Source organism: Dipteris shenzhenensis, chromosome 27, assembly GCF_047967505.1.
Source record: "Dipteris shenzhenensis isolate YYH24624 ecotype China chromosome 27, Dip_SZ_1.0, whole genome shotgun sequence".
Classification (NCBI taxonomy): Eukaryota; Viridiplantae; Streptophyta; class Polypodiopsida; order Gleicheniales; family Dipteridaceae; genus Dipteris; species Dipteris shenzhenensis.
In genome coordinates, this window is record NC_141622.1 from 11,446,041 (window position 1) to 11,462,581 (window position 16,541).

Consider the following 16,541-nt stretch of genomic DNA (forward strand, 5'->3'; position numbering starts at 1 on the left):
GAAGTAGAAGAAGCATGCATTGAAGTAAATTCATAGGTGCCCCCATCAATCAAGAATTGACAATTAGATATCAACCATCCGAGTCATTATATGCTTTCCACGGCTGTAAGCAGAGCAAGAAGAATATGTTACCCAATCCCAAATCTTCCCCTGCTGGTGTATCTCCAAGTGCTATATATTGTGCGGAGCATCTCAATCTCATATGGCATATGATCAGATGGAGGAGAATCCGACACTAGATTGAAGTATATAAATGAAGCCAAAGGATTATAATTCCAATGAGTGGAATGCACCACATCCAATAGCTCCCAATCTCTCATGTCACCTAAGTGACTGTCTAATCATTCTAAAAAAGTGTCACACGTGACCACCTTCACAAAGGTGCTACAACCATTGCAAAGATGGTATCATAAGAAACAATGGAAAGCATGTTAAGGGACATGCGTGAAGTAGATGATGACCAATTTACTGATGGTAATAACCAAACGGTGTGTGAAGTCCAAGAACACAGCTTCAAAATTAAGAGAGACCAAATTTGTCAAGTTAGCATTTTGCAACTTTAGTGCTCAAATATTTTGTGGGACGTGGTCGATAGAATTTTTTCTTGATATCTATGAACGGTTACTCCCTTCGACATGGACTTTCTTTGGTGTTCACTGTTCAAAGTTTAAAAATCTAAGATCACTACAAGGGAACTTCTAGCTCAACTCATTATAGAGACAAGATTTTGAGAGGATTTAGAATAGGATTTCCTCTTTTTGACTAAAAGCCAGAGATTCAATCTCATTACTGACCACGGCCCACATTGTTTCATAATTAGGTTATCACCCTGGTAGGTTATTTTGACCATTCATGATGGACACAATACAACTATGGAAGTTTTTTTTCTCTCAATTCAAACAATTTACCTCCTCATCACCCTTCTACTTGAGGCATCCACAACCAAGGCAAGCGATTAATTGTTTGCTGTACATTTTTTTCACTGACTTCATTTTTTCTTTAAAAAAGTTTAGCATAGATACATGATAGAATCAAGGGCCTAATTGCAAGTATAAATCTGGGTATGTTATCAAGATTTTGAGTACAAATTGCAGAGAATCATTTCAGGTGTTTTCAAGGACAAGTCCAAATTGATGACAGGTTTGCAATCACAATGTTGGGAACAATGCAATTTAGAGGGTAGATGCCCTGAGTACAAGGTGTATGTTGATCTTTTTTTTTAAGATCCAAATGTTTTGAGAAAATATTTTCTTCTTACTGTATGCATTTTCAAAAGCGTCCACAGAGTGGAACACAGGTTAGTTGCAAATGAGAAGACGTTTGAAAGAAATCAGCCTTTCAAAGGTCCTTACAAGTGTAATCAGGGATCCTTCTGACATTTGTGTTTCTGATCACAATGTCAATTCTGCTTGTATAAGAAAAATGAGGCTACAATGCTTTGGTGATTACTCATAGCCAAGATGATCACTAGGAATTTGTACACAACTAATGAAGGTATAGAAAGGAATGTTACATTTTCTGTAACAATATAATGAGGATAAAATGCACCTCAAAAAAGAACAATGCTTCAGCATGACAGTGCCTTCTCTCTTAATTCAGCGACAGCTACATACATCACCATTTCACATCGAACTGCATTTGATTTCCCCTCTTGCAGAATTCTCTTTAGTCTTTCCACTTTTAATTGTGCCTCACATAGCCTTTCCATCTCCACTAGCAGCCCATTGGTGGAATTATTTTGTTCCGTCAGCTTTTTTTCCCTTAGTGCAACTCCATTTTCCATTGTCGCACAATTGGAACTTGTAGAATGCTTTGTCTTGCTGTTTGTACGCTGCACTAATCCTTTCTTCAAAGCTGCATAGCGCACATTTTTGAACCAAAAGTTTACCTACACATACCATCGCAACCAAATGAATGACTGTTAATTGATCAATGTTTCTTTCAATGATTAACTCAAAACAAAACATAACAAGCCAGGAGAAACTTTACCCATTTATATCGGCCCTCACCTTAAGAGTGCGCTTTGAAATTTTATTTCTACATATTAAACAATCCTAATTTGATTTTAGTAACTAAATTCTTCCAGCACTTCTGTATAGAAGGCAGCCCAGGCAGAAATTCAGGGCCTCTGTATCTACAACAAGCCTACAGGCACGACCAACATTATCTGGGCATGAAGACACCAGGAACTCACAAATCCAAACAATGGACACTGGTAAAGAAAAGAAAACAGACGCATCCCCAAGAAAATTCTGAGGTTAAAAATGTACAATCCAGTTGTTTTGAAATGAGGTCTCTCCGTTGTAAGAGAACGAGTACGAACTGCAAATGCCCCAAAAATATCAAATTTAAAATTTGTGTTTTCCTCACAAAAATTTGCATGACGAACAGCAAATGCCCCAAAAATATCAAATTCAAAATTTGTGTTTTCCCACCCTTCGCCTTTTGAGATTAGTCCTGTCACTCGATAAAAAATAGAAATAACAGCAAATGTCCCACAAAACTTGCAACAGGAAGACGAGAACAATAAAACACAAAAGGAGGGAAACCCACCTGTAGACATAGCTTGGATTTTCAGAGAAAAGGGAAGCCCGCAAGATTGATTGAGGCCATTAGTGTCCTGACTGAAAGAGGCTTCTGTCTATGGAGAGTCAAGCTCTCCTTTGCAAGAAGAGAACTCAATTCCCAAGTACGTTTTATGTGGAAATTAGGAGTTGAGAGTCTATCCTAGAAGTTGTCGGGTAGTTTAATGTGGAAGTATGTTGATATGGTAAGGAAAGGTTTGTGCAGGGTGCTTGAGGTAATATGAGTGAGCTCTTAAAGAACGACAGGTTAGATTGTTCTCGGAAGATCCTGGAGTGACAACCTTGTGGATTATACATCGTATCATGGGGTTCTTAGATTTACGACAGCGCTAAGCATTGTTTATGGAACTTAGACTTGGGAATATCTAAAGAGGGGACTCGTGGACTGGCTGTGAAACTTCTTGCCCGTGAGAATGATAGCCTTGGGTGGCAATTTATGGGGATCCAATGGGGACTGCTAGCATACTATGTGAGTTTGAGAGGATAGGTTGGGCTTTCCCAAAAACTAGATGGCATCTTTCAACAACAGACTAGCCATAAAACATTCAGAAATATTTTCCTTACCGCAATCACACTTGAACAAGGCCAACAAATTTGCTGAAGCATTTTTATTATTAAACTTTAAGGATATGATGTGCACGTGCAGTAAACCATATGCATTCTTACCTTAAAAGGAAATGCTGCAAAGGCTGTATGGAACAGATGAAAAATACAGAGATCATGTCAAAGATTGGGTTGGAAAAAGATAGACATTCGACTAAGTCAGCGAGATGTTGATATGCACATGCAGTAAACCATATGCATTCTTACCCTTAAGGAAATGCTGCAAACGCTGTATGAACAGATGAAAATACAGAGATATGTCATGGATTGGGTTGGACAAAAATAGACATTCCACAAAGTCAGCAAGATGTTGGGGAATCCTGACGCTGGGGATCCTCGGAGGTTGCTATTTTCATCATCTTTTAGAGTATGTTATGAGGTGCTATTACACAACCCTCATTGGTTATTCTTGAATCACGGATAGTTACCTGCCCATCTTGATATGCCACCAGTTTAATTTATTAAGTTAGTTTCCTTGAAAACATGGCTTGCCTATTTTGGCCCTCCCATCAAACATTGCTCTTTAGATAAGGACTTGCCTATCACCTTAGATATGCATTTCTCAATTCTTGATTTGAAACAAAATGGGATTCAATGCATTCTCCACAGTTTTTATCAGCTCTTAGCCCAATTACATTTCAGAAATTGATGTGCCACCTTAGTGAGTCATTAGATCTGCTACCATCACAAACTTGCTAGTAATGAGGCCCAAGAATTCCAACATGATGACAGGTGCACAGTATTGTGATTCAAATGCAGCAGAGATACTAGTAGACTTGCTGTGAGTACTAATTTGATAGTAGATGCAAGTGGAGAATCTTGTCAACCGATGCATGTAAAATCAAACCTCATCAACTTACTTTATGAAAAGATAAGCCTAGTTGCCTTGACAAGCCCTCCTTGCAAGCCTTCGAGGGTAATGGATTCTCCTTAAATACAGCACGAAGCTTCTGGAAAATTAGAACAATGCACTTCAGGAGCCTATCAAAGTTTTTAAAGAAATCTTTTCTTTGAAAATAAAATTCTGTACTCGACAAAAGTTTCCTGGCCTTCTTTCTTCTCTACCTTGGAAAAAACAGAGTGGAGTAATGATTTCCAGGAGTCATTTTAAGATTAATTAGCAGGTGTGTCCCTCCCAAGCATAGATCATTGCAGCAATTCAAGTTAATCATAATTATATTTTCTAAGTATGCCTTTGGAAGCATTTCAAAAGAGTAACGAGAAAATAAGGGCTGATGTTGCAGGGAAACGTACCTCAACAGTATGCAGTGGTAAACGAACCTTGCTCTGTCTGCTCTGGGAGGCATTGGCAGATTTGGGTGAAGCAATATCTTTAGCATTTGTGACAGTTTCCCTCTTTTCATTAAGCACTTTTTTATCCCTTTGAGAATGTTCCTCTGACTGTTTCATATTTTTCATCCTTTTCCTTGGTCCCCATTCCTCATCCTCACTAGCTTCACCTGCTGAAGCGTCCTTTCCAAACATTTCCTTCAATTTCCCATGCAACCACAGATCAGAAAAGTAAGGCCAAACGTATCAACAAGGGAAACAGCAATCATGCTTCAAAAGATGAGCCTTCACTCTGAAATCTCTTATCTACAATGACCTTAACAGAGCATCTGTTAACAATTATTTCTTAGCCAAAAAAAACCAGTGGACATTGGCCATTTTCCTACCAAGAAACCCCACAGTTCTAGTTGGTAATGCATATATGTTATTGATTATAGCGTCATTTAGACAAGAATCTACTTTGACAAGGCATTCCCATAAGATGGGGAAAAAGAAAGAACGTCACTTTACTAATGTTTATTTAGCTCCGCTTGTACAGGTAAATACATTGAGAATATGGAGACAGCCAAAGCCCACACCATCGACTGTCACTAGAAGTTAATGCTTGCAACAATTCCTTGCAATGAATTATGTGTGACATTTCACAAGTGTTACCGTAAGCCGTGGAGGATTGATAGGTTGCTTTTGCAAAATAGAACATCTGAATTCATGGGCGAGATCTTCGGTATAATTACTAAGGTAACTGCACAATTAATTCTGGAATTCACAGAGAGAGAGAGAGAGAGAGAGAGAGAGAGAGAGAGCATAAATGTGCTTAATAGGCAATGGGCATGTGTTGTCAAAGCCTCCTTACCTTTTTTTTTTAACTTTTTACTTACAATCATAGGAAATAAGCAAGCTACTGATGTTTCAAGAAGTAGCACACAATTATCAAAATCTGGGCAAAGCCATGTCTCCTACATCTGAGGAAGGGAGTTCGTCTCTTATTCAGCACCAGCTAGCTGCTTTCTGACAATCTAATTATCTTGAAGAATCTGTTCCTTGTAATGCAAAATTGGTGGTGATATGGCACCATTTAACAATCAAGCTGGGCAAAAGTGATTCTTTGACTTGCAAATGTGAATGTCCTAAGCTAAGCATAAGTTATGCTGCATTGCCTATTTGTCTATCCAAGATATCCACGATATGATGTGGACCTGAGGCAGAGAGCCAGAGAGATTGTGACCACGAATCCACAATTATCCCACTGGCTTCCCCAATCTTGCACACAATCACACAAGTACTAATGCTCTTTCAAACCTTCCTAGGAAGTAGTGTCATGTCTTACAGATGTCCAGTACATTTAAAAAGTACACTGACTAGGCTAAGTTAGGATCAGATGTCTCATAGTGTAGATTGCCCACTTGGTGAGTCATGATATGCTCTCAGCATGATATATAGCTAGAAACATTGTCCCAATGGGTTCCCCATCTGGCCCAGATAATGCAACTTTGAGCAGATTTACTAGATCCTGTCTACCTTACTAGGTAGTAATGGCAATGCTTGATGAAAAGGGCCCAGCTCTTTAGAATGAAGGGCAAGTATGGTCTATAGCTTGCCACATTAATGAAGGCACAGTCATGAGGCTAAACCAAGATCAGGTACCTTAGACTCAGCTCTCTCAATTGCAGGCTTCCAGCACAGTTTGGGACATGATAGGGTGATAACTGCCTATGATATGTGGAAGTCTCATTGCCTAAAATGCTAGGAGGCCATATCATTGGCACTTTACTTATACTTAACAATATTTGGATAGGCCTTCTCCATACACTATATATTTCGCAGGACTGGTCAAGCAGCTCAGACCTGAGGCCTTTCCTCTGGGGGTAGTCACAACAACTTCTCCACGAGCGCAGGAGGCATCATTAAGCCATATGCAACCCCTATAGGTTGCTTTAACTAGTATGTAATGCAGAAAAATCCTTCATTCATGTTATGTGCTGGTTTGAGGAGGTTGCAATAGACCATGATGTGGTCCTGATGATGAGGGGTAATGATCCTCAGCTGTCAAAAAGTCAGAAATCAAATCTGATGTGACCACTGCGGTGTGCATAAGTTGCTGAGCCTTTTTTCTTTTACCACACCAATAAAATTCCTCATGGAAAAGGTACGGCCATTTTAAATTTGGCCAAAATTTGTCTCAGCTCAAGCACTCAGCTTTATTGACGTGGCATAGTTGACAATTTCAAACATACAATTCAACATCAACCTTAAGCTTAGGCCAAAAGATGTTTACTATAACAAGATCCAAATTCCTCTATTATCCAGCACTGGAACTAGCATGACATTTGCACCAACTCCGCTTCTGTTCGTACAGCTCCACTCTAGCCCATCGTACAGCTCTGCTCCAACCCATACAACTTCTTAACTTCAACCCATATAGCTACGCTCCAGCCCATACAGCTCCTCCTCCTCAGTTGTATAGCTTCGCTCCAGGCCATACACTCCTTGATACACCCACCGTGCACCATAAGTTGCCACTTCTAGCCCACTCGGCTTCGCTCTCCAGCCTGTGCAGCTCCAAATTTTAGCCCTAAGTAGGCACAGGTGGGACATCCCTTTTTTTGTTCCACTCTAAAGTGGGCTAAACCCCTAGCCGAGCCCTACTTAGAGGTTAGTTCCAGCCAAGGGGTAACTATGAATGGCAAACATGGAACATATGAAATTTCTCAAAACGAAGGTCTTCTTTGCTTCAATCCCCATAGATAAATATTCATATTCTACCATTGCCTCTACTCCTACACCTACACCAATCCCCTTTGAGAAGGTGTATTAGAGACATTACGTCAAGCCTGCAAGCATTGTAGGACCCTGTCAAAGTTAATGGAAACTCCTTTTGATTTTGATAAAGTGTTTGAGGGTGGTACATTAGATCTTTCATTTACAATAGAAGATTAGAGAACTCAAGCCCCTTTGAGAAGGTGTATTAGAGACATTACAACAAGTCTGCAAGCATTGTAGGACCCTGTTAAAGTTAATGGAAAGTCCTTTTGAATTTGATAAAGTGTTTGAGGGTGGTACATTAGATCTTTCATTTATAATAGAAGATTAGAGAACTGAAGCTTCGACTTGTAGCAATGGAGAAGGAAGTCCATGAGATGGAAAGAATGGGCAAGAAAGGCATTGTCCAAGACGTAATTCATACAATATATCCCTACGTGCACCATAGCTTGTATCTACTATTGAGGAAATGATCAATACTCAAATGAAGTTAATGAAAGAAGAAATTATAACAGAAATGGATAACAAAGGTCAATAAAGTTGACCTTTATGAGGAGACTCACTAAAGTCACATTCCTTATATGACAAGATTGTTGTTATACTTGTAAGCTTCACGTCCTTGCACCTTTCCTTTCAAGATTGCACTGCATCCTTAATTAGCTTGTTTGAATCCCTCCTCATCTATCCCAAACATTAATGTAAAAATTTTCTACTTACACTTTTCCCTTCACGATTGCATCGCCTCCTTCCTCATCTTGTTCGTCTCCCCAAACATTAATGTGAAAAATTTCTCCCTTAATCATGAGGTTTTGCTTGTCATATTTGAGGATTTCATTTTTATGAAAAGGCCATATTGAACCACATTGTTTTGGGACCATTGTACTTATAATATAATGATATCATTGACAAATGACGAACTTGCAACACATCCTTCCCATCCAAGCCATGTCCCGATGTTACCAATGTAGGATTTGACCCAAGGCAATGCATCAAGTTCCTATTTCATGATACTAACAAGCTCAATATTTTGGGCATCTACTTCTAGCAAAATCCTTCTATTCTCTATGAATTTTATCTTTAAATTGTAGAACCTATCGGTGCTCTCTATCTAAGGCTCATGTATTTAAACTCGGGGAAAAGGATGACCTGGCATGTAAAAAAGGCCAAACTTATGCAAGATATACCATAAGAGATTGTATGCTAAAAAGAAATGGCGAGGTAGTAGTACCTAATCATCAAAATGATCTCAGGCAGAGAGTCATTCAACAATGCCATGATAGCCCATGTGCGGGACATCCAAGAGTGGGGAAAAAGTATGATCTTGTGAAGCGAGATTTCTTTTGGCCAAAAATGAAAAAACATATTCATAAATATGTGACATGTTTTTTGTGTCAGGTAAGTAGGGCAAAGTGGGTGAAGCCACCCAGACTTTTATAGCCTTTGGAAATACCACTAGCTAGGTGAGAGCGTTTCCATGGACTTTATTGAGTTCGTTGGATGTGGTACCACACCTTCCTTTTACAGATGTACATGCCTCTGTGAATACTTCTTGGGAGATTTTAGCGAGCATAGCATCCTGGCATATCTGGAGAGCCAAATGCACAGAGGCTATGGAGGGTACTCAGGTTCATCCCTCGCACACTTTGGCTAGTATTTGGACAGACACCGTACATACTTTGATGGCCGTTTGGATGACTATGCAGGGAGACTCCCGTGCAGCCTCAACTAGGAGGGCTTCTTTGTTCAAGGAATGGAAGGATTCTCCTTTCTTCTCTAAGACTCCTACAGGGTTGAGGTGGCACTTTCAGCCTCAGCCTTGGTTGTTTTCCACCTCACTTTGAGGGGGTTTTATTTTTCCTCATGATTTCATGATGTTGTATTTCCGCTCAGAGCTTGCTCTGGCGAGTTTCTTTCTTACTTAATAGAAGTCTCTTTTTTGAAAAAAAAATATATATATACCCAATGTTGAATATGACATATGTGAAGTCCATCAAAAGGAGTCACATGCTCAAATCGCTTGTAGAAACCGGGCAGCAAAGATAAAGATTTTAAGGCAATTCACAAATTAAGAGGTATTTGGATTTGGATATCAAAAGAGCTCACTCCAAATCAGCAAAGATTCTAAGGCAAACTCACAAACTAAAAGGCAACCGGATTTAAATATCAGAAAAGCTTATTCCAAATCAGCTTAAACAAAGAGCCGTAGAACTCACCAAAGTAAAGGAAGCTAGGAAGGAGGATAAATCAATTGTTTAGAGAGAAGGGAAAGCGCTTATCAGGGAATTCGTGCTAGCATTTGAAAACATTTTTGCTTTAAAATAGGGTGGAAATGGTTCTTGCACTCCAATTTTGGGAATTTGATGTATCAGCTACTTATTAGTCCCATAGATTTTTTTGGTCATCCATGAATGTCAATAGATCTAGCTTTCTTTATTTCTCACAATAATCTCGTCTTCTCTTCCCTTTTCTGCATTTTTTGGCAGCTCCCTACCTCTCTCACCTTCTTTTTCATCCTCTCACATTTCCAAAAATCTCATTGGTGGAGTTGTTGATTCCATCTCCACGAATGACAGGTTGAGCATCTCTAGAACCACAATATAAGTAGCCAATCCATGAAAAAGAGCTGTATGATATCATTCACGTGTTGAAAAAGTTGAGGTATGATTTATATGGTTCCACTTTTGTGGTCTATGATCTATGCAATACTTCTGATCTAAGGGACAGGAAGGTCCATTGGTTGGAGCTTATCCAAGAATTTACTTTGAGTGCCATTTGGACTCGCTAATGCTCTAGTAACCTTTCAGCAGCAGATGATGAACGATTTATTTCGTCCATATCTAGGAACGTTTGTTGTGGTCTTTCTCAATGACATCTTGATTTATAGCAAGACTCTCTTGGAGCATGGATGCCATCTGCGGATAGTACTATCCATACTCAAAAAGGAGAAACGCTATGCTAAAGAGAGTAAATGTGTGTTCTTGAAACAGGAACTCACATACCTTGGACATGTCATTTCAATAAATGGTGTCCACATTGACTATGAGAAAGTCAAGAAGGTATGTGAATGGCCCATTTTGAGAACGATTACCGAAGTCAAATCCTTTCGTGGATTTGTGAACTTCTTCCAGACTCATATATGGAATTATGCTAGGACAGCATTATCCTTATCAGATTTGTCTAAAGGGGTGGAGAAGGGTAAATAAAATAAGTATAGACCCATCGTGTGGACAGAAGAGCTTGACACGTGTTTTAAGCAATTAAAACATGCTGTCACTTCAGCTCCTATCTAACAGATAGTTGAACCTAGTAAACCATTTGTGGTTGAAATGGATGCTAGTGACTCTGCTGTTGGAGCAGCTTTGTTCCATGCTGGTAGACCAGTAGCTTTTGAGAGTAAAACACTAACCGAGCAAAAACATAGGTGGCCAATGCATGAAAAGAGCTCTATGCTATTATTCACGCATTGAAAAGTGGAGACATTATTTACTTTTGTGGTCTGCGTGGATAACTCTTCTCTGAAGTATTTCTGCAATGCCTCTGATCTTAGGGGCAAGAAAGTGTTGGTCGGAATTGATGTAGGAATTTGACTTCGAGATTCGTTATCGAGAGGGTTCTACCAATAAGGTAGCCAATGCCTTAAGTAGAATCGGTACTATGGATCACTTTGCTTCACAGAGATCCATTCAGACCTGTATGACTCTCTCACGGGCCTTTATCAATGAATTCTTTCAAAGTGTCTGGGATAAAGTACAAGCTGGGAATGCCCCTCTTGGAAGTAAATTATGAGAGTACCCCATTCGCAATGGTCTGCTTTTCAAAAAGGGTAAGGTCTGTGTTACCGGTGGTGTAAGAGACACGAGGCATCGTATCTTGTTTGAATGTCATAACAGTCTCAGTGCCGAACATCCGGGTACAAATAACTTTAGATCTAGTCAAAAGAACTTTCTTTCGGTCTAAGCTGAAGTTGATGTCAAACAGTATGTTCAAAATTGTCAACAATGCCAAGTCAATAAAGCTGAACGCTGAGACGAGGACGATTGTATCCTTTGGAAATACCTGAGAATAAATGGCAAAGTATTTCCATGGATATTGTGGTAGGTTTACCACAAACCTCTCGTGGGCATGATGCAATTTGGATCATCGTTGACCAACTCACCAAATTGGCTCAATTCATACCTACAAGAGAGACTATTACAGGCACCCAGCATGCACACATGTTTGTTGGGAAGTGGTTTAGTCTCTATGGCTTACCGGCTGAAATAGTTAGTGACATAGATGTTGGAGATATCATAGTCAAAGAGTGTGTTGGTGTGTAGTACTAGTCTATGTGTGAGTCTTGTGTGAGTGCCACATGTCATCATGGGACTTATCCCATATGCACTAGGTGCTAGTGTGTGAGTGAGTAGCCTATATAAGGCTTGTACTTCACTTATCTTGATATACTTGATGAATGAATGAAAGCCTTCTTCATGTCTTCATTTGAGCACTATTTCCTCACACCCTCTCTCTCTCTCTCTCTCTCTCTCTCTCTCTCTCTCTCTCTTCACCATGTTTCTAACATGGTATCAGCAGGTCAGTCCTGCCCTAGCCCGCCCTGCCACGTCACCATCTTCTCCAACAAACCCTAAACCCTAACTCTGCTCAGCCACCTCTCCTATGCAGCCTGCTCATTTTCGCCTCTAGCTGCCTCTTTGTTTAGCCGTTTGCGCCTGGTTTTGCCTCCACAGCCTGCCGCCTCTACTCTCCTCTTCCTTCCGCCTTCATTCAGGTCATTTCCGCACATGTTACCTTCTGATCAGCGCTTTCTTCAGCATGCGTCTGCACGTAAGGTTCCCTAAGGCCATTTTGTAGTTCTCCATCGCCGAATCTAGGGTTCCTAGGCTGCTGCAGCACAGCCAACCACCTATTCGAGGTTTTGAAGGGATTTCCAAGCGTTTCTAAGCTGCTCCTGCATAGCCGCCTTCAACAGAGCTATCTAGAGGCTGCTTCTTGGCTTCCAGATCACCTACAGCAGCGATTTCTCATTGTGGTGGCCTGCTACAGCATTCAGAGCTGTTCTAGAGAGTGGCCTGATACATTTCAGACCTCCTGTTGCGCTTTGGTACACCTACACACCTGCTGCAGCATCTCAGTGTACTTTGGAGCTGTCTTGCTGAGCTGCTTTACAAATTTCGAGACCTATCTTTGCATTGGGAGCACCTACAGCTACCTCTGCTCATTTTGGACCTACTGCAGCATTTCCAGCTTCTCTTCTGGTTCAGTTCTCATATCGGTGAATATTCTTGCTGCTTTTCCCTTGGGGTTTGCATTTTGGAACCCCCGAGGGCATCCATCAGCTGCTGGACACCTTTACTCACACCTTTCTCAAGCTGCTGATTCATTTCAAAGGCCTAGACCAGCTCCTTAATTGGCTGGTTATCTATTTCAGCTTGCTGCTTTGCTGCCAAGGAGAACCTGAACAAGCTTAAGAATATTTATGCTACATCTACTAGACCTGAGCGGGAAGCTTCATCTAATGCGTTACATGATCTATTCCTCTTTGCGGAGGAAGATAATGCTTAGTTCTATGTGTGTTTGTGTTGAATCAATAAAAGGTTCTCAGCCTCGAGTTGTCCCCTAAAGTGAATGTATTTGGAGTCAATAAGAGGTACTCTTCCCTGGGTTGTCCCTCAAAAATACGAGGTACTCTGCCCTGGGTTGTCCCCTAAAAATGATTGTATTGTCTTTTAATTTGGTTGATAGTATTGACCACCCAGTTCAAAGTAAGGGGGGATGACGAGTGATTGTTTGCCCTTGCCGGTCGCAAGCTGACTGAGAAGTCACTATCACACGGGAGGTATTGGATAGTTGGACTTGCTCTTTGCAGTATTGTGGTGTAGGGGGAATCGGTCTACTCTTTGCGTGTTGGGTCTCACACTCTCTGCTCTGAAGGGGGGTGTTGGAGATATCATAGTCAAAGAGTGTGTTGGCGTGAAGTGTTGGTGTGTAGTACTAGGTGATCTAGTACTAGTCTATGTGTGTGTGAGTCTTGTGTGAGTGCCACATGTCATCATGGGACTTATCCCATATGCACTAGGGTCTAGTGTGTGAGTGAGTAGCCTATATAAGGCTTGTACTTTACTTATCTTGATATACTTGATGAATGAATGAAAGCCTTCTTCATGTCTTCATTTGAGCATTAGATTCCTCACACCCTCTCTCTCTCTCTCTCTCTCTCTCTTCACCATGTTTCTAACAAGAGATGCTAAGTTTACTAGGCATTTCTGGATGGCTGTATTCAAGAAGTCAGATACTCAGCTGAGGATGAGTTTGGCTGATCATGCAGAATCTGATGGACATACTCAGTGGGTTAATCAGACTTTGGAAGACATGCTACGAGCTTATTTCTCCCTAAGGCAGTCTAACCGGAAAGACTTCCTTCCTTTGCTGGAATTTTCTTACAATAGTGCTAAGCATTGAGCACCCCGAAACATCCCATTCATGTTGATGTATGGATATCAGCCTAGAGCCCCTTGAGTAGTTGGCTTACAGAATGTCAAGGTGAGCTATGCTGCTGATTGATTGCAACAGCAACAAGATAAGTTGCAATTAGCAAGGGAAAGCATAAGATGTACTCAAGATAGAATGCAGTTTTATGCTAATCAGAAGCGGACACCTCAAGTTTTCTCAGAAAGTCAGCGAGTTCACTTGAGAATCCCAAAAGATTCTCAGGTAATGCGCATTGGCCCTGTGTACAAGGTATCTCATCGCTATTGTGGCCCATTTTTTTTCCTTAAAAAAGATCAATGGCACGGCTTACAAGTTGCAATTACCTGACGGAGTTCAGGTACATCTGGTCTTTCATGCCAGCAAATTGAAAGAGGCTTTAGGTAGCTACAGCCAGGAGATATACTTTTTTCAGAGTTTGGAGAGGATATCTCTTCTTCCTTGAGTCTTCTTCAGGGTTGAGGTGGCATTTTCAGCCTCCACCTTGGATTTTTGTTAGCTCTTTTTGAGCTGGTTTTTTCTCATGCATGGCATGATGTACTCCCGCATTAGAGCTTGCTCACTGACACGACCCCAACACTCCTAAAACCTCTGATCTACAAGCAAACACAAGAACACACCAAACGTGAGGAATCTGAGCAGGCTGCTCACCACCCAACCACATGACATTTACGAGATGTGATCCCGAATCAGGAGATGTCCCCTCCGAGCCACGAGCTAAGCTACTGAACTCCCAACTAGATCCTAACCAGCCTAGTGTCCCATACCACCAAGCGGCGCCTAGAGGCTTGGGATCTGCTACTGGGCCTTGGGCTACGCTAAGATGCAGGTGCATGTCCGCGACTCAATCTAGGATCAAACCTAGCACCTGGGAACGAGACTTGCTCCCATCAGCTCCTTGAGAACTGAACCTTAGTTTCTTATATTGACAGATCATCAGTCAATCAAGTATGTGTGTGACGGGTCTCAATTGAGGGGACGAAAGGCTAGATGGGCAGAGTTAATGCAAGATTTTGATTTTGAAATACGTTATCGAAAGGATTCGATGAATAGTGTGGTGGATGCCTTAAGTCGAGTCAAGTTTGTAAATGCTATGTCATCTACGGAAATATCCTCAGACCTATTTCAATCCTTGAGGGGGCTTTACACAACTAATAGTCATTTCAGTTTTTATTGGCAGAAAGTCCAGGATGGGAGCTCCATGGTTGACCAGGACTCAGGGAGTATGCCACCTACGGTATAGGGTGGCGGGAGGTCAGTGGATGATTAGGAACGGCTTGCTATTATAGAATGGAGATCTGTGTGCCAGATGTTTCGGATCTTCGATCCAAGATTCTTTGGGAGTGTCATGATGCTCCTAGTGCTAGACGTCTAGGTATACATTGGACTCTGTCTCTTGTGAAACATACCCTTTATTGGCCTAAGATGCGTGCATTTATTGAAAACTATGTGGTAGGTTGCTGGGTTTGTCAGGTTACTAAGGCAAAATGCCTTAGAAGCACGGGTTTATTACAGCCATTCGAAATCCTGGATAATAAATGGAAAAGTATTTCCATAGATTTCATTACCGGTTTGCCTAGAACGCACAAGGGTCATGACTCAATTTGGGTCATAGTGGACCGTTTGACAAAAATGGCTAGATTCTTACCTACTAGATCGACCATATCAGTTGTTCAGTTGGATCATGAGTTTGTGGACCACTTGTTTAAGCTATATGGTTTGCCTTCTGACATAGTCAACGACATGGACTCTAAGTTTACAAGTAACTTCTGGACACTTGTTTTTGAGAAGTTGGAAACTACTCAAGTATGAGTTCCTCAGATCATGCACAATTTGATGGCAGTACAGAGAAGGTCAACGATATGCTTCGGCCATACGTTTCTAAGAGACAGACTTCATGGGAAGATTATCTCCCCATGATAGAATTTGCTTATAACAGTGCAAAGCATTCAAGTACTGGTTACAGTCCTTTTATGCTTATGTATGGGTTTCAACCTAAGTCACCAGTTATGGTTGGGTTCAAGGGAATTCAAAATGATGCTGCAAGGACATTCTTGCAAGACATGCAAGAAATGTTGCAGCTTGCCAAGGAGTCTATTAGAACTGTCCAAGATCGGGACAGATTTTATGCTAATAGACATCGTTCACCTAGAGAGTACTTTGAAGGGACGATGGTATATTTACGTATTCCCAAGGAATCCAAGTACTGGTTTGGTTCCGACATTATCCCCCCAATATTGTGGTCCATTCAAGATTATTAAAAGAATTGGACCAGTTGCATATAGACTTAAATTGCCTCCTGATGTTAAAGTACATCCAGTGTTTCATGTCAGTCGACTGAAAGAGTTACTGGGTGCAACTGATCAACTTGTTTCTCCTTAAGAAATAGTAGAAGTTACCAATTTGACTTTTATTCCACACGAGCCTGAGAGTATTGTTGAATTTCGTGAAAGACAGATTCGTAGTAGAACTATCACAGAATACAAGATCAAGTGAAAGGATCGTGTTGAGGAGGATGCAACATGGGAGACATTACCGATTCTCTAGAGGACATTCTCGGGTGTTTTAGAGAACTCAAGAGTGATTTCTTATAGGAGGGGAAGTATGTCATGTGCACGGATTGGTATCTGATGTGTATTGGGGTACGCAAGACTAGCTCAGGTAGCCTGGGGAGGCTTAGGGCTTGGCAGGCTTGATTCTCGGGTTGAGTGGCAAGGGTACGAACCAATTATAGGTCTTCGCTATTTTTGGCTCAAAAGCTACAGGTATGCTGTCTTGAAATAAAGCTGCCCCAATCGCAAAATCACTCGCATCGGC

At 41.0% G+C, this 16,541-nt stretch overlaps 1 protein-coding gene across 2 annotated transcripts in view; it reads right to left on the bottom strand.

The window, feature by feature from the left end:
• Nucleotides 1-1,143: 1,143 nt before the first annotated feature.
• LOC147883855 (pathogenesis-related homeodomain protein-like) overlaps nt 1,144-16,541 on the bottom strand; it is a 43,906-nt gene continuing 28,508 nt past the window's right edge. For both annotated transcript variants that reach the window (XM_087399124.1, XM_087399125.1), the window contains 3 exons: nt 4,443-4,676; nt 4,049-4,138; nt 1,144-1,888 (listed from right to left, as the gene is read on the bottom strand). In XM_087399124.1, the coding sequence (XP_087255250.1) occupies nt 1,568-1,888; nt 4,049-4,138; nt 4,443-4,676 (645 nt within the window). In that variant the 3' untranslated portion in view covers nt 1,144-1,567. The remainder of the gene's footprint in view (nt 1,889-4,048; nt 4,139-4,442; nt 4,677-16,541) is intronic.